At 39.7% G+C, this 25563-nt stretch overlaps 2 protein-coding genes across 2 annotated transcripts in view; one reads left to right on the top strand and one right to left on the bottom strand.

Annotated features, from left to right (window-relative positions):
- Positions 1-6201: 6201 nt before the first annotated feature.
- Positions 6202-23197, bottom strand: LOC102806150 (isoamyl acetate-hydrolyzing esterase 1 homolog). The gene is made up of 6 exons (XM_085495158.1): positions 23031-23197; positions 14580-14632; positions 11687-11879; positions 11219-11330; positions 9950-10068; positions 6202-9014 (listed from the first exon to the last, which is right to left on the bottom strand). The coding sequence occupies exons 1-6, from the start codon at positions 23070-23072 to the stop codon at positions 8841-8843; spliced, it is 693 nt and encodes a 230-aa protein (XP_085351284.1). The 5' UTR covers positions 23073-23197; the 3' UTR covers positions 6202-8840.
- Positions 23107-25563, top strand: part of LOC100378490 (thiosulfate sulfurtransferase/rhodanese-like domain-containing protein 2) — a 16248-nt gene continuing 13791 nt past the window's right edge. The window contains exon 1 of the mRNA XM_085495157.1: positions 23107-23292. Coding sequence (XP_085351283.1) covers positions 23230-23292 — 63 coding nt within the window. The 5' untranslated portion in view covers positions 23107-23229. The remainder of the gene's footprint in view (positions 23293-25563) is intronic.

Here is a 25563-nt window from a genome sequence, read left to right as displayed (position 1 = left end):
AATGAATCTAAACTATGCAGAGTGCCAATTAGTTGTTGATATATATGCATATTAATCACCTAATTTGCATAATTAATACAATTTCAACTTTCACACTGATATCTCAGGTACTAATCATCACATTTCAATGAAACTTTGTACATAGATGCTCTAGGACAATGTACAAATATGATCAGTTTTGGGTTAAAATCTGTTCATATAAATTCCATAATTAGCATAATTCATAATTGTTTAGTTCTGATCACATTTCAATGAAACTTGGTACATAGATGGTCTGTTACATTGCGCAGACCTTATTAGTTTCACACTCTGTTCATTTCAAGTACAAGTAATTTTGAATCAATTTTTACTGTGTCTTCAATACTCTCAGCACACGGGAGTTCTTTCTAAGCTTTCTTTGATTACTGTTTAAATTGCGAGTTTTTAATATTTGGGCCTATTAAAAAAGACAACGCAACCCGATATTTCATATTCTTCGGTCAGTCGCTGAGGGCAACAAAACATTTTTTTTTTTTGGCCTAATTGTGAAGTATGAGTTATCAGTAGATTCTCTCCTTTTTTTTTTGGAGTAATCATTTACCTATTGGTGTCAACACATAGTGTAACTTTTCTGTTTAAAGTAAGAACAAAAAATACCTGGATGTGCATGGTGCATCAGATACAGATTGGTCACGCATTGCATTCCCTGACCTACTGCCTGCTTAGTATGGCTGATCTAAGAAAAACAGAGTTTGAGTCCTGGGCATTTCCAACCATCCGCCACCCCCCAATATAGGAAGCTTTTCATAATAGGATGTTGGGAATGGAATGTCTGCGTATCTCAACTATCATTTCGCTCGGTTCCAATCCAAAGAATATTGTTTTTATTAGCTATGGAAGCCATTTGCTACTGGCCATTACCCATGTTTTTGTGGGTGAATTTACTGCCATGCTGCCATTTGAAATTCCTCCATTCCTTCACTAATTTGCTGATGCAATGAAACAGTATTTATGACTCAATGCAATTGACATTGTGATCAATCAATATTTTATTAGGCTGCAAAAAGCATGATCTTAAAGCATACATCACAAATGTAACCAAACATTGTAGTTTAACGGAAAAGTCAAGCCAAACAACATGATGACCCCCTCAAGAAAAAAATCCACAAATGTAGGAGAATGCAATTTACAGTTTTTTTATACCACTTTTCATCAGTTAAGTAGTCAGCCATCTTGATTCTCAATCAAAGGATTATGGGTAAAGTATGACACCATAGAATCATTCTCGAGAATGGAAAGCGAGATAAAAAAACTATAAATTGCATGTTCTTACATTTGCTGAGCTCTTTTATCTGAGAGTATTATGTTGTTAATCTTGACTTTTCCTTTAATTGACTGGTCTTGTACTGTGCACTATAAAGAAAGTGTTTTCAGTAACGATGACTATTTTATTAACAAATTATGCCACCAGTAGTTGTGACCATTACTGCATTACCCCCCCCCCCCCCCCAATGACTGGTAGAGAGCCAGGGGTGAGTGCATCACAGATCACAGATGATCAATGAGGCGACAATTACCGTATGTTAATAAACAAGTTTTGAGTTCCATCGTTACCTTAGAAACCTATGCGTTTTGGTGTAAGAACGTTCCAATTTCGTCTGCATAAAGAGATTGTTTATGCCGTGTAAATGTTCGATAGCTTATCAGAACGCCGGGAACCAGCCCGCTCCACGGTACAATATTAAATTACCCATTCAGATTTATGCAAACGTGACACATTATGGGATGCCATAAACATCTATGTGACATTCCACTCGCTATATGCCTAGATACAATGCTAGTAATATCTCATTACCTATTCAGATTTATGCATCTCTAGAAATACAATTCTTTGCTCACTGGTTGTGTTTACAGCAGGAAGCGATATAAACTGATCATGAAAACCAGTCTGGAATATCAATTTGATTTGGCGTATTCCTAAAAATATAAACAGAAAAAACTTTTTTTAAATTTTTTGTTTCACCCACATGTTACACTGAGAATGAAAATGCATACTGTAAGTATGGCTGAATATCATGAGACATCTGTATTCAAATCTCAACTGTTGACTTGCTCTAGTTCTGAATCATGTTGCAGATGTTGCCTGTGGATGGTTGTTTTTCAGGGGATGTTTGTTGGCAAGAGTAGTTTACAATCAGATTTCAATTAAGGATTGCGTGAAATATTACAATATTATGAAATATTTTGCATCAGAACATTCTACACTTGACACAAGGAATTATTAAGTAGTCATAAAATTAAATTTCAAATTTGAACACTGCTGTAAAACTTTAATAGTAGTACTTTATATATTTAGATATTCCAATTTCCATTAACAGAGTGCAAAGTTGAAACAAACATTACTTAGAATATTCGAGGGATATTACAATGTTGTAAAGGAGATAGCGGTTTCCATGGTCAGTTTATTTCGGCGTCCACTGTAAAATTATAATCATGTGATTTGGGATAATTGACAATATTTAGATTGATATTTTCAACTAATCAATCAAATCTATAATCAATACCTGACAAATGATGTATTCCAAGCATCATTCATTACAGACATTACTGGCATACGAGCAGAACGCATAAATTATAGTCACCACATTACGTACTCAAATTACATTACAAACAAAATACCTGGAAGGTATATAACAAAGCTCAAAAAACTTTTCTAAATAAAATCTGGGTATTGTTAAATCTTTCAAGAATATCATACCCTGTAACCTTAAATTATTGTTACATTCGTCTTATTACATACATCTTTCGGAATTACAATTATTTTCCCCCAAAAAAATTATTTAGCACATAAAACTTATACTTCAATACTTGTCAAAATACACATCACATAGTTTGTACAAAAGCAGCTATTTTTATTTATAAATAAATTTAAGACTTTAAATAAATTTTCACTGGGGTTAATTTCAGCAGATATTGCATCAATATGCAGTGGTTTTGAAATCACTGGTTAACTTTAAGTATTCCCTTGGTTTTAATTTAGTGTATCATACTTGAAATGCCAGAATAAATAAATACAAAACCCAGCTAATAATCAATCCTGCAATAGTATGCCTGATTTTGAAGGATTTGTTATAAACCCCCACGATTGCATCTTCACATCAAATTACCCATTTTTTGCATTTTCTCTTTCTCTGGGAGTATACAGGTAAATTAGCCTGACATAAACTACTAGTTACAGAATCCTTACAGGTGAGTTCATACACAAAATCATACAGGCAATTGACTAGGTATCATAGACCTCTTCAATGCAAATGATTGTCTTATTATTATGCAAATTTATTCAAAGATCTCATATTGACACTTCAACAATAAATTCCTCGCATGGATAGCCAATTTGTTCGTTAGCCATGCAAATTTATTTAAAGGTTATTTAATTGTTATCTTTACAATAAACACCTGGTCATATTATCATAATGTAGAATACTTTATTTTCGCTTGGAATTAATTTTCGCTATTTTCGCTCTGAAGGAAAAATAAAATCCAGCGAATATACTTTTTTTTATATATTTCAAATTCCACTCTTCAAAAATAAGTGAAAATAAATTCCATACAAAACATCCAAAAAGTCTATTCAGCGAAACTAAAAAGTTAAACAGTATTAATCAATTCAAACATCACAGACTGTGGGTCGGATTCACCACATCCACGGAAAGTAAAATTGGCTAGTTTAAACGCTGTACACAGGGAATTGACATCATGTGATCTCCAGCTGATAGCCAAAATTAGAATCAATAGATGAGTTCTGTATCCAGCCTGTGTGTTTCTTGTTGACGCCCCTGAGACCTCGTAATATATAGATTCAAGATTGTAATACTCAGGCCCAGTCAGTAGTTTGAGACAAAGCCAATCTGATGCTTATTAAGTATAGATTCATTGTGGATTTAGGACATTAATAAAGATATGAAAAAAACACGACCCCAGTATGCTGAGCAGCAAAATTGAATACTACTGTAAAATCTGTATTAGAAACTGCAGCTTCTATTATGATGAATTTTTGGTTTTCAATTATTCAAAAATAACGGGTGTGACTTCTATTAGGAATGAAGCTTATAATACAAATTTTACAGTTATAACTGGACTACGCATATCATTCAAAATCGATGTACCGGTAGGTTGAGGAGCCAGGTTTTTTGTTGTTTTTTTCGGTCACCAGAGAACAGTGCCTCCAAATTCACCTTACCAATTACATATGCAAATTAAGTTTAGGACTGGTTTGATAAGTAACCAATCAGAAATCATGTTACATACCAAGGTTTCAAAATTGTATTGCTATATTTAGCACAATATTGCCATACCAGACATACAATAAGAATGTTTAATTACTTTGTTTTTGTGAGTAGATCCTAGTCGGCTGAAAAGGATATTTCTCAAGTATGGATTACGACAATGCAAATATACACTACATAGTTTAAGATAAAACATTTACATAAATATCACACCAGATTAAGTACAAGCACGAAAGATACAACATATAACAACAATATATATCAGAGGTAAATGTAGTTTTAAAATTAGCATAATGTCAAAACTCTTGAAGGACGGTGGTCATCACATCTCATTGTGTTTGAAAAGAGCCTCATAGCAACAAATACAATGTGTGTGAAGCAATTGTTTTCAAAAATTTGTAATATGACCTGCATGACTACCGCATGAAAAGTGTTGTATAATTGAAAAATTACAGTAGAATGGATCATCAGTGTGTTGTTGAAATTTAGAAAATAATGCATCAAATCAAATATACCAATACATAATTTGATTAAATTAAGATCCTAGTTTGGGCATTTTTTTCCTTAATTTTTTTCAAATATAATTTATAGTTTATTTATAAAATTATTTAAATAAAAAAATTATATTTGAAAAAATGAAAAGAAGAAAAAAAAAATATCCCAAACTAGGATCTTAATTTAATCAAATTATGTATTGGTATATATTTAATTCAATTTAAAACAATACATAATTTCATGAAATCACAATGTATTATTATTATTATTATATTGCATGATTGGACATTGTATATTGGACTTGCTTGCAGTACTGTGGAATACTTTATTTTCGCTGGAATAAATTTTTGCTGAAAAGGTATTTTGGGCGTTTTGCTTGGAATTTATTTTCACTGATTTTTGTTGAGATTAATGTAAAATATAGGAAAAAATGTATATTCGCTGGATTTTATTTTCACGGAATCATCCCTTCAGCGAAAATAGCGAAAATAAATTCCAAGCGAAAATAAAGTATTCTACAGTATGTTGCAATTCTGCTGAAAAATTCTTGAAAAATAAATATAAATTGCATAAATGAACACAAAGGTCCTGGGATTTCGCGTTCACCCTCGTTTACGCAATTTATATTTATTTTTCAAGAAAATCTCGATATCAAGGTGGTATTAGTAAAGCTGTTATATTCTACAGACTCTGTCAGAAAAGATGTTTCGGGAATGAAATTCTGTGTTCTAAACTATGCCCATTGGAGCTTATTATATTGGCTATCTGCAGAGCCTTCAAACAGTTGATGTGTTAACATTTATATGGGTATGCAACTGGTGTGATATGCGATGGAGACCCATTAAAAGTCGTGTGAAATGCAAGATGTTCACTCATCACATGACAAACATATATTTATGAAAAATTATGCAAATGAGTGTACGAAAGAAATTAAAGGTGTTTGTTTCAGGTTGTCTTTAAGTGTTTCTGTGTATTCGCAAAGCATATACACTGTATTATATGTTTTTGTCTGTTTTGGATAGGACAATTACCTTACTTATTTTTATACCTAAAATCAAACTTTTCAAGTGTCTATTGATTTCATTGTTGTACATGCAATTCACATGAAATGGGATATTCATTGCATATCTTAGTTACATTTACCCTTATCTGAATACTAGTGTGATGAAGTGTCCATTCTATTCTCTTGAAATAGATAAAGTAAAAAGATTCTACATATACTGTAATTACTCTATTAGAAGCGCATCTCCAATAACAAAAAATATAAACTTTATGTAAATTGCTGAAATGATTCTTACTCTGATTAGACTCACCTCTATTATTTATTTATTTATTTATATATATATATATATATATATACACTTACATCAGCTTTTAATAGAGCGAATACTGTAGATGATAAACAAATCTGAATACAAATAATATAAAACATAACAGTGAATAGAAAGTCACTGATTCCATACATTTAATTTCAATTTCTCATCTCAGACAAGTAAGGTATATTATATTTTCTTCACCGGTTGGTCACAATCAATATATACTTTGTAAATAATGGTATTTTTAAAAACTTAATGATTAACTACAGTACAAAAAATGGTTTTGCTGGGAGACAACATTTTTTGTGAACTACACGAGTCAGGCAAAACCTTGACATTTTGCAGTGACTTTCATGTAGTTTTGTCACCATGGATACCATCAAATTATCAAGTCTCTAGATTTGAACACTTTCTTTTGTTGACAGAAAGAGTTGCCGATGACTGGAAACAAAACACCTCACTGAATGCAGTCAATTGGGTAAACACAAAACTCAAAAAAATGTTTTTAGCTGGCATTTGTGGCTGTTATCAATCATCAAATTATGACAGTAAGTAGAAAAAGATGTATAATAATTTAGGTTCACGAAAATATCAGAAAGTATGCAATCAGGCAGTACTGGATCACATCAACCTTTGTTACAAAATAGTTGAAATGATCACCATATGCATTCATGCATATTTTGTGTAATCTCATATAGTTCTCTTGTGATAAATTATAATTTAGTGAAATGTGGAATATAATGGCCTGACTTGCTAATGAAAAATAAGCCTGTGAAATCATTTGCATTCAGTGACGTCCATTACATGCTACCTTGTTGCTGTATCTGATATTAAAAACCAAAAAAGTTTGAATACATCATAAATATGATGCCGGCTTGTCAAATACTGTGTAATTATTTTAGCTGAAATAAATTTTTTGCTGAAAAGACTTTTTGGGTGTTTTGTATGGAATTTATTTTCATTGATTTTTGGCGAGTTGAATGTAAAATATAGCAAAAACGGTATATTCGCTGGATTTTATTTTCACAGAATCATTCCTTCAGCGAAAATAGCGAAAATTAATTCCAAACGAAAATAAATTATTTTACATTAAAGTAAGATGTTCATAACACATTATAACACGTTTGTATTACTTCTACTGTTTTGCACCGAGAGTTTTAAATTTCATTTATAATAATGGCCAACACGTTGATGGTCATTTAGTACCTATAATTATGGTAGAAAATATTAATAAATTAATGAGAAAGAATGAATGGAAAGAAAATACCACAGCTAGCAGAGCCTATGTGACTTTGATGTACGAGTACATGTAATGGATATTTCAAGAATGAATGAATAAATTTGGGCATCAGGCTGAATGCAGACAGCCAAGTGATTTTAAAGAAGTTGACAAAAGGGATCAAGCCATTTAACAGCGTGAGCAGACATATTACAAAATGTAGAATTTAGAATCAGAGAGGTATTATTATTGAGAAATTGAAGTGGTACGATGTAGCACAATACGTTAAAATCAAATTATGGTACAGACCTCATTCTCTAGTTAGATCAGAGAGACAACTGAACAGTAATTGTCCAAGCAGTGGCACTATGACATCATCAATTAACATTTTCATCATTTTTTATTTTATCTTGGAGTCTGAATAAATGATTTTCATCAACCAGTTTAATAATATGCACATGTATGTATATGAAATGCAAACAAGTAAAATGACATATTGTCAAGTGACTTTTCTTACATCAAATTTTATTTTGATTGGCTGTATCACAACCTCAAGGTGGATCAGTCTTTGACAATAATTCTAATTGAACAAAATAATAACCTGTCTGATGTAAGTGTCCCTTCCCTCCTTTGTGGCATAACTAACTAACATCCCATATCCAATCAAACAACCAATATAAACTGCAGTTACTGAATAATCTAGTTTGTTACAGTAAGATTCTCTCTGATTGGTTGACAACTAACTTTCTGTATTAGAGAGCTCCCAGAATACTTTTTATACAAAATGTACCAAAATATTTGGAGGTATATGACCACATTATTTACAGATTATATTCAAACAGCGCCACCTATCATCAGTCAGATAGTAATATATGAATGACATTGACACACACAAAAACTGTCATTTATGCATGTTGTATATGGTTGGTTGCTGCATCATGTTGTCATGGCATCATGGCACACCTAGCAACAAGAAGGCAGTAACTAGTAACCATAGCAACATTGTCAGCTCTATTTTTCTCACATCACTGATAACACTGCCATCACAGAAAATAACTATTCTTTATGCAAAGCAGGTTTTCCTTTTACACTCAAAGTTGCGAGAAAAACTGTCAAATTTCTTGAATAACAAATTTTGATGAATTTTTTGTAAAAGTGAAAATTTCACTAGGCTTGTAAAGATAATGAGTCGATGTTCATGAAATTCAATTTTGCCATTAAATCATCAAATTGTTAAAAATAAATGGTCTACAGTGTATTTTGTGTGTTATCGCTTTGTACAAAAATAGTTAGAACCTAGTAAGTAGACTTAATGGACGTAATATTATTTAAGTGCTAGTGGTTAGAATAGAACATCACTTACACATGAATTAAGCCCCAGAATTCTGGACTAATTTGGAACTACATGGTGATTACTAGTTACTTGCAACCTTCTTGTTGTTCCCCCAGAATGTAGGGAATCAGCGAAGTTGTACATGTGTAACAAAACCAGAATACAGTCAAATACATATAACAAGGTTGTACAAAACATATTGTGCGAAGACGCTATTGTAGTAGTGAATTCTCCGGATGCATATCATCGACGTCCCTCCACAGCGGAAATCTTGTCGGTAAATGACTTGTTTTTTTCAATACTATTGGCAACAAATGTTGATGTAATAACTTGGCACCATCCACTGATAGGTGGATACCGTCTGATAGCAGAAATCGCTCCCAATTCTGAAAGACACAATATTGAACTTGCCCATATGAGATCATAGGTGAAGATATACACATAGCAACTTCAAACATAATGCAAGTTTTGAACATGTGCACATGTTTTTTTTTCTAAACACTAAAACCAAGGAAGCTGTATAAACTAAAATCTATGGGCCAAGGAAGCTGTATAAACTAAAACCTATGGGCCAAGGGAGCTGTATACACTAAACCAATGGGCCAAGGAAGCTGTATACACTGAAACCTATGAACTAAGAAAGCTGTATACACTAAAGCATATGGGCCAAGGAAGCTGTATACACTAAACCATACGGGCCAAGGAAGCTGTATACACTAAACCAATGGGCCAAGGAAGCTGTATACACTAAACCTATGGGCCAACCAAGCTGTATACACTAAACCTATGGGCCAAGCAAGCTGTATGCACTAAACCCTATGGGCCAGGGAAGCTGTATACACTAAAACCTATGTGCCTAGAAAGCTGTATTTTCTAAAACCTATGAACCAAGAAAGCTGTATACACTATAAAACCTATAGGCCAAGAAAGCTGTATACACTATAAAACCTATAGGCCAAGGAAGCTGTATACACTATAAAACCTATGGGACAAGGAAGCTGTATACACTATAAAACCTATGGGCCACGAAAGCTGTATGCACTAAACCCTATGGGCCAGGGAAGCTGTATACACTAAAACCTATGTGCCTAGGAAGCTGTATTTTCTAAAACCTATGGGCCAAGGAAGCTGTATACACTAAAACCTATGTGCCCAGGAAGCTGTATTTTCTAAAACCTATGAACCAAGAAAGCTGTATACACTATAAAACCTATGGGACAAGGAAGCTAGGTATGTGAGCTGAGCTGAGAAATTGAAATCACTAAACATATCAATATTCATCCATGGTATCTGTGGGAGTAACAATTAATGTGTTCAATACCTGCTCCCTGAGCATAACATTAAATAGATCCAAGACATCAATGTGGAATGCTTGACCTAAGTGACAACAGACTTCAGCATACTTTGAGGTAATTTCATTTGTCTTGTTTTTAGGATGTCCTGCAATTTTAAGAAAAAAAATAGTCATATCTTACCGTAAAAGCTGCACCATCATAAATAACTTACAAAAAAATGCCAGAAAGTCATAATACAATTTAGACACTATAAATTGCAATCGATTTTTGTGACAAAGAAAAACACAGAATTCAGAATGAGAAACACAGTATATTCAAATTCCCTAAGATTTTCAAAAAATAATATTATAGTTGATGATAACTCAATAATAAAATATCACAAAAGTAAAAGTGAAATGTGATGTTGAATTATCATAATATATTGTAATACAGGAACAGAGAAATCTGAACTCCGGTTCTGAGATTTACATATTCTCAGTGAGTTGTTAAGTTAAAGAAACATATGAAGTTTAACTAACAGTCAAAGCCTATATCGAACATGTGGCTTCAGAACTGCATTCATTAAAACAAAACGACCACCAGTTTGCCATGATGTTTGTACATGACTGAGATCTGGATCCAAAATGACAGAAATGCTCAATTTTGCTGAATTTTTATCACAAAAATGTCTGCTATTTGTTTGAATGTGATTGGTCCATACATGTCCAAGATAGAGGAGACAATGCATTTACAGAAATTAGTACAAAGATGTTCTAGTTTTTGGTCTTCTTCCAAATTGGGACGAACAAACAGTCTCCATTCAGCTGTTTTGATGCATAGTATGACTTAATCAGATCAACAGTAGAGAAGAAGATGGATTGAAAAATCATCAAAACATTACATAAAAAATATCAAAACAGTCAAGTTAACTAACTAAAGAAGAACCATCCAAGTTTTTAGTGAATATGAAAACCATATTTTTTAAGACAAAACTGAAAATTTGCTCCAATTTTGTCTGTTGGCTCCAAAATTAAGGTTCATTTTCGGAAATAATGAAGAATACAAGAAAAAGTGCAAAATAATTTGGGAGAGAAAGTCTGGTGGTGAAGAAATGGTTAAGGTCAAAATCAGATAATAAGAAATATGAACAGCTCTGCTTGACTTTGACAGTGGAGCTAAAATATGGCATGTTTTTTGCTGTTTTTTATTTCATTTTTACAATATTACATTGCATTTTTAACCGACATGCAATGACATAAAACTAATTATTTTTTTGGAGGGGGGGGGGGGTCAATTGCAGATAGATGTTATTGTACCTAAATGTCTTTTACATTCTTTCTCCCAAGCAGTCTCATTTACACGTGGCGGAGTGATAATCACAATCTTTTCATTCGCCAAACCAATAGATAGTAGATACTGCAACATTTCCTATGAGAGACCAGAAAATGTTAGATTTTGATGAAAACTACCTCAATACCAAATTGTTTTATCTCAATTTAATATTGATACATAGAAGCTGATTTACGGAACTGACCGAAATCAAACCAGTGGTTTCCGTGGAGCTCTGATGAACTGTTGTGTCTTTCGCTGAGCTCCAATGAGCTTGCGCTATACATGTATACAATCTCTAATTTGGGCTTAACCTAATTATCCATTGTACCTTTTCTGATGTTTTCAGTGAAGTCTCTTGATATGGAGTGTCAGACAGGGCATAATTTGGGAACTTTCGATTGCAAAACCCGCCACAATTGGCAGATCAGATGATGTAATGAGCAACTTAATACCTTCATTTTGGCCTTAAAGTCGTCTAATGGAACATGCTGCTTGTAGCCCTCCATGACCGAATCATTGGTACCAAAGAACAGCGTCAATACTGCGATAGACCCGACCATTTCTTTTGTTATCAATTCAGAAAGAATTGCATTACACCAAGATGCATTGTAGCCGGCAAAACCTCGACTGATGACATCACATTTTCTGAAATGAACAAGAAGAAAACATATGGTATCATGTTGCCTCCCACAGGATTAATGAATCTTGAGAGACCACTGCATTCCTGAAAAAAAGTCACTAGAGGACCCTGCATCCCTAATACATCACTAGAGGGCACTGCATTCCTAATACATCACTAGAGGGCACTGCATTCCTAATACGTCACTAGAGAGCACTGCATCCCTAATACATCACTAGAGGGCACTGCATTCCTAATACTTCACTGGAGGGCACTGCATTCTTAATACGTCACTAGAGGGCACTGCATTCCTAATACATCACTAGAGGGCACTGCATTCCTAATACGTCACTAGAGGGCACTGCATTCCTAATACATCACTAGAGGGCACTGCATTCCTAATACGTCACTAGAGGGCACTGCATTCCTGATAGGTCACTAGAGGACACTGCATTCCTAATACATCACTAGAGGGCACTGCATTCCTAATACGTCACTAGAGGGCACTACATTCCTAATACATCACTAGAGAGCACTGCATTCCTAATACATCACTAGAGGGCACTGCATTCCTAATACGTCACTAGAGGGCACTGCATTCCTAATACGTCACTAGAGAGCACTGCATTCCTAATACATCACTAGAGGGCACTGCATTCCTAATACATCACTAGAGGGCACTGCATTCCTAATACGTCACTAGAGAGCACTGCATTCCTAATACATCACTAGAGAGCACTGCATTCCTAATACGTCACTAGAGGGCACTGCATTCCTAATACGTCACTAGAGAGCACTGAATTCCTAATACATCACTAGAGGGCACTGCATTCCTAATACATCACTAGAGGGCACTGCATTCCTAATACATCACTAGAGGGCACTGCATTCCTAATACGTCACTAGAGGGCACTGCATTCCTAATACGTCACTAGAGAGCACTGCATTCCTAATACGTCACTAGAGGGCACTGCATTCCTAATACGTCACTAGAGAGCACTGCATTCCTAATACGTCACTAGAGGGCACTGCATTCCTAATACGTCACTAGAGGGCACTGCATTCCTAATACATCACTAGAGGGCACTGCATTCCTAATACGTCATTAGAGGCCACTGCATTCATAATATGTCACTAGAGGGCACTGCATTCCTGATACGTCACTAGAGGGCACTACATTCCTAATACGTCACTAGAGAGCACTACATCCCTAATACGTCAATAGAGGGCACTGCATTCCTAATACGTCACTAGAGGGCACTGAATCCCTAATACGTCACGAGAGAGCACTACATTCCTAATACGTCACTAGAGAGCACTGCATTCCTAATACATCACTAGAGGGCACTGCATTCCTAATACGTCACGAGAGAGCACTACATTCCTAATACGTCACTAGAGGGCACTGCATTCCTAATACGTCACTAGAGGGCCCTGCATCCCTAATACGTCACTAGAGGGCCCTGCATCCCTAATACGTCACTAGAGGGCACTGCATCCTTAATAGAAGGTCAGCAGAGGGCACTGCATTCCTAATACGTCACTAGAGGGCACTGCATTCCTAATACCACACCAAAGGGCACTGCATCCCTAATAGAAGGTCAGCAGAGGGCACTGCAGCTGAAATAGTTGTAAAAAAATCCCCAGAAAGCATTACATTCTTGAAACAAGGTCACTAGAGGGCCCTGCATCCATAATACATCACTAGAGGGCACTGCATCAATAATACGTCACTAGAGGGCACTACATCCCTAATACGTCAATAGAGGGCACTGCATTCCTAATACGTCACTAGAGGGCACTGCATCCCTAATACGTCACTAGAGAGCACTGCATTCCTAATACGCCACTAGAGGGCACTGCATCCCTAATACGTCACTAGAGGGCACTGCATCCCTAATACGTCACTAGAGGGCACTACATTCCTAATACGTCACTAGAGGGCACTGCATTCCTAATACGTCACTAGAGAGCACTGCATTCCTGAAAAAATTTCACTAGAGGGCCCTGAATCCCTAACACGTCACTAGAGAGCACTACATCCCTAATACGTCAAAAGAGGGCACTGCATTCCTAATACGTCACTAGAGGGCACTGAATCCCTAATACGTCACGAGAGAGCACTGCATTCCTAATTCATCACTAGAGAGCACTGCATTCCTAATACATCACTAGAGGGCACTGCATTCCTAATACGTCACTAGAGGGCACTGCATTCCTAATACGTCACTAGAGGGCACTGCATTCCTAATACGTCACTAGAGGGCACTGCATTCCTAATACGTCACTAGAGGGCACTGCATTCCTAATACGTCACTAGAGGGCACTGCAGCTGAAATAGTTCACAAGAGAATGGTGCATCTCTTATATAGAAGGTCACTAGAGGAATTTGCATTCCTCTAAAAAGGTCACCAGAAAGCGATACATTCTTGAAACAAAGTCACTAGAGGGCACTGCACTCTTAATAAAATGTGTGTAGAGGGCGCTGCTTCACTGATACCCTGTTGGGAGATAATTCTGGCTATTTTTTGTTGATGGTCTCACACAGGATTTTGGTTTACAATGGTTCCACTGTACTTAATTGAGCATTAGGCATGTATTTATTTATTACATCCTTAGAAATCCAATTTTTATCAGTTGACAGTGATAACATTTTTTGCAAAACAAATGTGAATGAAGATTAAATAATTAGAAAACAGAATATCAGGAAGAAAGGATGAACAAACCGTTGAAGTGAATCTGCAAGTGCTGCTCCCCACTGACCATCACTGAATGAGCGCTGTAAAAAATGAGAAATTATCAAAAATGTTATGGTATGTACAGCAGTGTACTGGCAAAGTTGGGACTTCTTTTTTGTTTTACAAAAAGAAATAATTAATTGTTTTTTTAGTCCTTTTAGCATGATCGCGAAAACTAACCTGACCGCTAAAGAAATCCCGACTGGACGCATCTGCGGGCATTTGACTGATATTAATTATTCCTGATGTCATTGATTATTCATGAGTGGGTGTGTGTGAAAGAAAACGTGACCTCTGAAAGGCTGATTTGATTCGATCGCAGAGATGGATACTTTAACTTTTATAAGCGCAACGGCGATACTTTCATCTATGTTTACTGAAAACAAGTCGATTTAAATGAATATAGTAGTAGTCTTTCAAAATCGCCGGTACCTCAGAAGTGAAAGGTCAGGTACATTAACATAGATAATAGATGACGCATACAGCTGCACTTTGATTCGTTGTCAATGCTAGTCAACATCTTTTAATTAGCATAATCACCGGAGTGATTCCGCTGCAGTTTTCACTTCAATGCAAGGGGTTGCCTGCAGATGCATCCAGTCAGGATTTCTTACGCAGTCAGGCTAGTTTGCGCGATCGCGTTAAAAAGGCTAAATTTTTCTAGAAATGTTTGTTAATTTTGGGTTTAATTGACTTAATTTCTAACGGCTATAGATCTTATTCAAAATTGAACAAAAAATCAGAAATTATTTTTGCAAATTTGAATTGAGGTGAGTGACAAACATTGATTAAGGCATTTAAAGGGTTAATAATAATTTAAGGATATGCCTTGTGTGCAATTGCATGAAAATTAAGCGAGGGTTCTCCGAACCCACCTATTCACATAGTTCATACCCACCATAGACTTCGGTCAGTCAAAATGACTATTTTGAACTGTAGGCATTAATCAGCGATTCTGCCGGTGACCGAGAGATATAATCTAGGTCAGGGGAAGCCCCATGACCTCAAAATTCTTTAACCCCATACGTCACGAACCCACGTGACCGAGGCCACATGGCAGCGCCATAGGTAGCCGTCAATCACTCTGGTTCCTTTCTCTCGCCTCGAGGACTTAAACCAACGCGACGGAAAGAGTGGGGAGGTTGGGGGGTACCTGTGTGGAGTCTATGGTGGGTATGAACTATGTGAATAAGCAGGTTCGAAGAACCCTCGCCTAAATTCACTACGTTCAATTACCCACCATAGACTCCGGTCAGTCAAAATGACTATTTTGAACTGTAGGCAGAGTCAGACACCGATACGTGGCGGGTTTTTCCGAGCAAACAGAAAAAAAGGATGAAAGTCTTTTCCCAGTCCGGGATGAAAACAAACTCAACACCCTAGTTAAGACCCAAAAAAGGGTGGTGTCTTACCTTGCCTGTGCTGTCCCCGGAGCAAGGAGCCAAAATGCTGCTACGGTGACAGGGTTTGGTGTGCCCGAGAAAGCTAGACCCCAACCAAATTCTGGGGGATAATAAGCTTTCGAAGTAGAGACTGAAACAGTTCTGCATGAGGGCATAGGCCGTAAAGTGGGACCTGGGAGCTCCCAGGAAAGTACTGAATGGTAGAGAAATCTGTCCGCATAAAATGCCGGACTGACTTATTGCCTATGCGCAGGGACCCTAGTGATCGTTTGGGCTGGGTCAGCAAACCAAGACTGACCCGCTATGACGGGACCCAACCTAGAGAGACCCTTATCAATGGATTCGGTGTCCCCTAGATGGTAGTTGATAAAGACGTTCTGCGTTCTCCAGAAGCCTGCCCTCCATGTGTGCTTGAGGGGGGGTCTGACGCTACCACTAGCGAGTTAGCCATCGCACAGACCTCATGCGCTCGTACTTGGTGTCTCTGCAAACTCCGTGTCAAGGAATATAAAGTATTAGACCTCTAATACAGTCGCAGTAAACCACCTGGTTATGGTAGTTGGGGAGGCCGGCCTATCCTGCCTGCCTGGGCCATAACACAAAGATGTGTGCCTGGCACCCCGTTCCAAATCCTAGTACGGTTTGGTGGCAACTCCGTGCTCGAACCGGGTAGAGAAGCAATTCCTCATGACCCTCCAGGCAGACAAAATTTGACAGCTGGGGGATGACGATCGGGTGAGGATCTGGTCCTAGGATTTGGTTCTAGGCGAGAAACCCGATTCGTGTCTTTAGCACAACTAGATTGTCAATAACGGCGGTACATCATTCGAGAAGGACAATGCCCCAGGCTCTAGCCGACGCCTACCTGAGGAAGACTATTTTCCACATCAAAAATTTGAGTGGTGCTGATCGGAGAGGCTCAAAGGGCGGTCTGCTTAGAGCAGACAGCACAGCCGACAAGTCCCAGTTGGGCGGTTCCCTTGTATAGGGTCTCAGCGTCTGGAAAGCAGTAAATAGTCTCCTAATAATAGCGATTAGTCTTGTTCCCGTACATTTGAATGGTGGGGGACAAGGCCGACCTGTAGCAAACGATCGCTGCATAGGACAAACCCACTTCGTCAAACAGGTGGACGAAGGAGCCTGCTACCTGGCCAATAGAGGGATGGTATCGATCAATCTCCCTTCCGCTACACTAACCAGTTTATGCTCGCAGCCTAGAAATGTAAGCTGCGTTGGAGGAATCCCTGTTCGCCCTGGCCAGGACGTTGGCAGCCCACTCAGATAAAGCTTTCGTATGTGCGGGTCTAATGAGAGCCTCTATGCGTGTAAGTGATACCCGCTGGGCTCGTTGGTAGTGCGCCGTCTGGTTGGGACGGCAGGTCCGGTAAGTCCAGAAGCACTGCTGGTGTTTCGACTATCGTTTCCGACAGAAGTGGAAACTAGGCCCTGCTTGGCCAATTGGGTGCGACCAATGATAATATGCAGGTGTGCACCTGTCATTTTCTCCGGTGCCAGGTGAACTAGCGGGAAGGGAGGAAAGGCATACACAACTAAGTGGGTCCACGGGGCAGCAAAGTGACCCTGGCCCAGGCTCCTGGAGTCAGCAGGAGTGTTACGTAGGTTGGGAGCTTGGTGTTCCGGGGTGCGGCAAACCGGTCTAACCTTGGATCGTCCACAGTCGAAACAGCCTGGAGGCTACCCACTGGGGTATCAGCCACTCCGTGTTCTGGAGACAAAGTCACCCTGAAAGGGTGTCGCCTGACTGTTCCTCACCCCTAGAAGTTGGTGTGCGGCTAGCTCCACATATTCCAGGCACCAAAGGAAGATTTTGCTCCGCTAGGACTGACAACGATGGGGACTGAGTCTCCCCTTTCTTGAAGGAGACCACCGCTGCGTTGCCTGTACAGAGCAGGACTCTGTGGTCTCAAACCGGTTGATATGGTAGTCCCGAAACTAATGCGGGAGTCATATTCTTGGGCTAGTTTGTCCCCAACCCTAGGGGGAGGTATCTGTTACCAGAGTCATACCTGCGGCGAGCGGGTCCAAGGGGACCCCTCTTCCCAAGGTTGGCCAGTGACGACCACCAGGGCAGGGCTTCCTTCACTTGGTCCGAGATCAAAACCCGCCTATCTAGTTCCCATAGGAGAGATCGGCGTTATAACAAGCGTTATACCGGGCGGCTGCGCAGTGCAACCTGGGGAACGACCCTTCGAACCGAGGTCATCATTTCGATGATCCGCATTAGTTCATGGAGGGACACTGAGGGAACGCTGACTAGGCATTCGGCTAGGCTGCTTAGCACTAAGCAACACGCTTGAAATAGCTAAGCCAAGCTTACCTCTGTGTCAAAACTCCATGCCCAGGGACACCAACTGCGCGTTGGGTCGAGGTGGGACTTGTCGATTTACTAACGAGCCCAACTGGTGAAGTAAATCCTGTATTAGCCTGATGCGTTTGGCTATTAACCCCTTGCCCGGGTTGTTGTTAACCAGTAGTCTGGGTACAGATTGAGGTGTACCAACATCTGGTGAAGCAGCAGCACTACCTGTTTCATCCCTCTGGTGAACACGTAGGTCGCTGTGCCTAACCCGAATGGGGGGGGGGGCACCCGAAATTCGGATACTTGGCCCAGCTGGGCGATTCGAAGGAGATGGCAACTCGCTGGGTGCATCGGTATGTGCAGGTAGGCCCTGCTTAAGTCTAGTGGGGCTAGCCAGTCAAAATGGTGGATGGAGAGAAGAACCCTGAATGGTGTCTCCATGAGGAACCGATCGAGGAGCACGTACTGATTCAGTCTGCCTAGGTCCAGAACTGGACGCCTGCCACTTGTAGATTTGGTACTACGAACACATTTGGGTAGAAGCCTGGACTTAGTTCCGGCTGATGTACCCTGTGTATGGCGTCTTTCCCAGCAAACTGCTACTTCCTGTCTGATTGAGTCCCCTGACAGTGCCCAACATGGGGGACACTGACGGGGGGAAATGGAGATTTCAGCGGTATCCCGTAACAGGATCGGTCACCCGCTGTCTCCAAACCGGACTACACCGGCGCAATCTGTGTACGACAGGGATATGAGGCCATGTGTTCGTCAGTTGCGAGAGGGGGGGGGGGTTGTTCCCTTCCCCCATGAGGTGAGTTCTCCAAGGCCTGAAGTAGTCACTAAGTTGTGACCTGGCCACTCACCGAACACGTGCCCCCCCCCTGGATGCAGAGGTGAGCGTCAAACATGCTTCCCCTGCTGCTGGGTAGATGTCCGTCCAGAGAGGGTGAAGAGCCACCACCTGGCTCTTACCTCCCTGGGGGCGCGCCACTACCCTTCCCTCCCATGGACGGGTATAAAGCGCTTGCCTCCTGGCTGACTCTGGCTAGTGGATGACGCCCTAGGGCGTTGTGTTTTTTGTGCTTGGGGTGCCCTCCGCTTGCCCATGGCAGAACCAACTGGCTAGCGGATTCGATCTGAACCCTCTGGTTCATTGCACTCCGAAGCCTCAAGACTGTACCCACCATTCTCTGAACAAAGAGGGTGGAGGATGTTCAGTCTGCGTCACTGAGGTGGGGACGTACCCCGGCTCAGCTTGTCGACAAAAACATGTGCGTCTAAGGCCGCGTCTCATAGCACAGTAGTGGCCCTGACCAAGAGAGCCAGGCGACACTAGGGGGGTGTTGCATGTAGATGTGCGGTGGCCCACCAGTAAAAATGTAGCCTGGTCTAGGAGGCTGGTGTGTTCTGCCTCCAAGGTCCTGGGTACGCATAATAATGCACTCAAGCAACTCAGGGCTGGATGGGTCGTCTTCAATTGGCAAAGACACCCATGGAACGCGGCTATCCCCCTTTGCCCGGTTTGCCAAATTCGTGGTACCAGGGTCTGGGGAAGGAGCCTTGGAATCCGGTTGGGGGCGTTCTGGTCTCATTCCACGCTATGGGATCTGATCCCGAAACCACACCGACTGGGTAGCGTTTGGTCCAGTTATCCCCACCCGGGGGCCTTAAGCATTACATCCTCCGCGGCTGACCAACGCTGCCAATCAACACCGTTTGCGTGCTCTGCGCCCCACTCCGCACTCAGACGGACAGGGAGAGACGTGCCGACGGGGTTGCTTTGGATCCCGATGCCCGTGATCCCACAAGCGTTGAAGCAACCTTAGGTGATCGCTTTAGGATCAAGGGTGGGGGTATCTACATCGTATCACTGGGATCGATGATACTCCGCCTTACCCCAAAAGCGTGGCTCACCGAGTCATACAGATGGAAGACTCTGAAGGACTGCCCGGAGTACCAACTGTATCCGACACGAGCGAACTGCGTCCTCGACTGTGCATCTCATGACAGGGTCGGTTCCCTCTGGGGACGCCCATGGGTCGGTAAGAAAGGAGTCAAAACCCACAGCGGAGACCGGACACAAGGATAAATTCGTTACCGTTGTACCGTTATCGCGTGACGAACCCTAGCTGGCTGAAAGTGGGGGGGCAACGTGTGCCCTTCCCTGAAAGCCCTGCCCCGAGATCGGAGGCTTGGCTGCCAGCACCCCGTTGGCATTCAGTGCCCGAGGCTACAAAGGAGGCCCAGTGCAATTAGCCTGAGCCTTGGCCTCCCCCCAAAATAGTGGGAGAGCCGTGACTGGGAACGGGGGTTCCCCGGAAGAGATGTGTTTGAATGCAAACATGTATTCGTGTCTCTTCCTGCTTGCCCACTGAGGGGACACAGTGGAGACAGCTCGCTCCGACTGCGTCTGATCTACCCGGCCTGCCAGGGACGCAATTGCCCCGACAGTCCTTCGACCAAAGCCCTCAAAGTCCACAAAGAGACCTGCAACGGGCCCATTGGGGGAAAGCCTCCGGGGGCACAGCCTCGGTGCAGCCGGTAAAAACAGACTGTGAGGATGCCCTATGATCAGCGGGGTAGGCCAAGAAAAATATCGGTACCTCCACCGTCGGGCCTCTTACTCGACGTCGCGGTACACAAAGTACCGGTAGCCGAGCATGAGGACTTTCCACTCATGCAAAACACGCAACTCACTTTAACCGATTTGTTTACTGCATGCACGACCTTGCTGTGACGCGGTCAGTCTCAGCGATTTTGATGGCTCTGAAAAAAATCTCAGGCCTCAGAACTCCAGTGAAAAAAACACACACCTTCACGCAAAAACCCAGAACCCCGCAGGTAGCTACGACAAAGTATCTTGGATGCGGGTTCTATGCTGGTAAATTCTGAATATAACCACTGCACTGTCGACTCGACACGAGAAGAGACCGGAAAGAAAACAGCAGCAAGCCCTGGTGCTGTCATTACATCTATATATTGCTAAATACATTGTAAATAAAAAACGACATGCATGAGGCAAAAAAAATGAAATACAGTTGTAAAAGGTGCCGCCGTGAAACCAACCAGTGGTTATGTAGAGGTGCCGGGTTTTAATTTCTTTGTTGTGAAAAATACTACACACAAAGGGGAAAACGACAAGAGGATAAAAATGACAAGGAAAACTTATCCTACCAGCTACAATGTCGGATGCCGTGCAGCGGCAACAACCCAAGCTAGAAACCTGGACAGGAAAAAAAAATCAGGCGATCCAGCAGAGCTTGCTAGATTTCATCTCCACTCGAGGCGGAGAAAAAAATCAGAGTGATTGACGGCTACCTATGGCGCTGCCATGTGGGTTCCTGACGTAAGGGGTAAAAGAATCTTGAGGTCATGGGGCTTTCCCAGACCTAGATTCTATCTCTCCGTCACCGGCAGAATCGCTGATTAATGCCTACAGTTCAAAATAGTCAATTTGAGTCTATGGTGGGTAATTGTATGTAGTGAATTTAAAAGAATATTTTTTTTTCACTTTCACAGTGTCTGAATTAACGGTTGCTCATTTCCATTCATCAGAACATGCTCAGGTATGAATTAAATTATAAACCATTTTTATTTCAAACAGAGCGGCCCATGAGGTATTCTTGTTCCCAGGGTATTCACGAGAGTGTTCACATCAGTTAATAAGTATAGACCATTTTAGTAAAACACCATTGAGCATTAGGTAATTTTATTAAATATTCATGAGGAGGTTTGATTTATAGGCGAATGAATAAACAAAAACAGCAACAGCGACAAACGTTTTTATAAATTGTTGTGATGGTAACATAATTTCCCAAGGACTTTGTTCAAGAAATAAACTTCATCAACATTAACATTAACAACAAATCACTGAAAGTCACATCAAAATTACACGGTTTGGGTTGAAAATGTCTATAGCATTTGTACATGTTGTCTTCGTTTGATCAGTTTTATGTGCTGTACCACATTCTATAATCAATAATTATATTTTTAGTAAGATTTTGTATTATGACAAATACTATTGGAAAACACACCAATGGTGGTGAATCGTAACAATACTATACATAACAACACAAAGCCACATAGACCTACTGTGGTCCAATAGTAACTGGAGATGATTCTGTGCTCCTCTCTAACTCAGTACATCAACTATGACATAGTACACAGTAACAGAGAAAATTGGGCGTAGGGGGGGGGGGTACATTTCTAGCAATACTTACCCTTTGACAACCCCTGATACAGAAGTAATGGAATTACATTTTTTACACAGCAAATCACATTTTATACAAACCCATTGGTTTTTATTAAGATAAGAGGAATAAAAATACACCAGGGTTTAGTATTATCATTTTCTAAGACGTCACTGAAGTAATGTGTCCACCTTGTCTCAGGTCTTCAGCTAAAATGATGTCGATATGTGCGAGATGGCGGTATATGAACGCCTACCACTTCAGCTGGGAAGAAGCCACCCCTTTTCTATTCCGATATTCGTTTTGTTTAAACTAGATTGACGCCATAATTGGCTCAGTATTTCAATCAATAACAACATTTTGTTTCAATTTGACACCGAGCTTGTATCAAGGAGTGGAAACTGTGATATAACAAATTATGATTATAAAACACATCGTCGGAAACGAAGGGGGATAAAGACCGCTATAGTAATAGATAATCCCGACCAATTACAATAGAAACATGTCAAAATCCGGTAAAGTTTACCTGAGTGAGCGAATCACCGAACAACACCACCTGTGGCCACATGACATTCAACTGATTCGAGGTTAAAGGTCAAAGATCAACCGTGCTATTCCGTATCCAATATCGACTTCCGGTTCCTGTTATGTTAGGTTTCACACGTTGTTGGTGGTCTTGCAGTTCTTATTCGCTGTTTTAGGGTTGTTCTGTGTTGCGGAGAATAATGAAGGATGAAATTCGAACCAAGAAAGGCTATAAAACACGGAAAAAATTGGCAAAGAAGCGGGTAAGTCGAAAAGTAGGACTGTAGTACCGTGGAATATGGTAGTCGTTGAGTATGACTGCCCAACGATCTTATAATATTCTCAGACCAATAATACTAGTCGGAGTACTATAGTATCTATTATTATTGGATTTATTTCGGGCAGGACTCCAGAAGACGTACCTACACTTTATGCAATTTTTTTTAATTATGCTAATTTATTCATGACGTAGCAGTTTCTGTGCTCATGAATATTCATTAATTTGTGGGTCAATACATTTTAAAAGGGGCGATATATTATTTTTGGGGGAAGAGTTAGAAAGGGGGATCAGTAATCATTAGGGGGTCAATACAAAAGAAGGGACCCATTTGGAGAGCAGCCATGCTCCTCGTGTCTGTTGTTGCACGTGACCTACAGCTGTCAACTGTGTTCGTTCTTCGTCGACTTCGACTGCCTTCCATGTGAGGTAGTATTCTTGTGTTCTGTTTTTCTGACTTGAGTTTTTGAATTCACTGTTTATGGTTTTAACGTCTTTCATGTCTTTTGTAGGAGTGTCCAATCCGTGATTCGAACTTGCAATCTTTGAGTTCCCAGCGCACTGTCTTGTCCACTGTACCACGAGTGTCTTCACACAAGAGATAGGATTTAAGTCCTATTCATAGGAGCACTGTCTTCACTAGCATTCAAAAATCTAACTAAACATACTGGATTCGAACCTGCAATCGCTCACATTGCTGACATAGTACAAATCAACTGAGCTATGTGGGTAGTCATGCAAATTGAATAATTTGTTGTCATATTTAGCTTTATTGCCAAATAGTGTTTGCAAGAAAAAGATGGGCAGGCAAGGGAATTGAACCCGGCTCCTCCTGATCACTATGTAGAGAACTGACCCACAAGACCACGATGGATTGACTGGTTTTGTTTGCATTTGATAAGAGTATATAGTGTGTATATATATAGAAATACAACATATTTCTATTATTGAGTTACAATTGTCCAAAAAATTGCCAATTTTGTGTTTTTACTTGTGTAAACTATATGCATGCCATAACCCGTTAGTGTACATTTTGCCAATTGGGTGTTTGCCATTTGCGTTGCCCATACCTGACCCGACCCTAACCCTAATGCCAAGACACGTTCCTGTTAATAATTCCGTTTCCCATACCTGACCCGACCCTAAACCTAATGCCAAGACACGTTCCTGTTTATATTTGCTCAATAATGATACTCTGTTGTGCACTGTCTGCGGGTAAGTTGCATTGATGTCAACTGATTAAACAAGTCGCGTTTAAGTAATTTCCACTATTAACAAGTGGTTAAATTGTGACAATAAATGTGTGGACAAATATTTGAGATTAATTTTGGTGTAGACAACTCTTTTAATTATTTTACACCATTACAAGTTGTTAAATTGAGAGAATAAATTTCTCAACAAATATTTAATACTTAGTTTGGTGTAAACAACTCACGTTTGATTAATTCCCACAATTACAGGCTGTTAAATTAAAAGAATAAATGTGTGGACAAATATTTTATACTTATTTTGGTGTAAACAACTCACGTTTGATTAATTCCCACAATTACAGGCTGTTAAATTAAAAGAATAAATGTGTGGACAAATATTTTATACTTATTTTGGTGTAGACAGCTGTCGTTTGATTAATTCCCACAATTACAAGTTGTTAAATTGAGAGAATAAGTGTGCGGACAAATATTTTAGACTTATTTTGGTGTAGACAGCTCTCATTTGATTAATTCCCACAATTACAAGTTGTTAAATTGAGAGAATGAATGTGCGGACAAATATTTAATACTTATTTTGGTGTAGACAGCTCTCATTTAATTATTTTACACCATTACAAGTTGTTATATTGAGAGAATAAGTGTGCGGACAAATATTTAATACTTATTTTGGTGTAGACTGCTCTCGTTTAATTATTTTACACCATTACAAGTTGTTAAATTGAGAGAATAAATGTGCGGACAAATATTTTAGACTTATTTTGGTGTAGACAGCTCTCGTTTAATTATTTTACACCATTACAAGTTGTTAAATTGAGAGAATAAATGTGTGGACAAATATTTGAGACTTATTTTGGTGTAGACAACTCTCATTTAATAATTTTACACCATTACAAGTTGTTAAATTGAGAGAATAAATGTAGGGACAAGCATTTGAAACTTATTTTGGTGTAGACAACTCTCATTCGATTAATTCCAACAATTACAAGTTCTTAAATTGACAGAATGAATGTATGGACAAATATTGACCATTATATTTGTGAGTAAAT

This window comes from Saccoglossus kowalevskii, chromosome 21 (genome assembly GCF_978046115.1).
Source record: "Saccoglossus kowalevskii chromosome 21, keSacKowa6.1, whole genome shotgun sequence".
Taxonomy (NCBI): Eukaryota; Metazoa; Hemichordata; class Enteropneusta; family Harrimaniidae; genus Saccoglossus; species Saccoglossus kowalevskii.
Note: the sequence above shows the minus strand (reverse complement) of the source record. Positions and strands in the feature narration are given on the sequence as shown.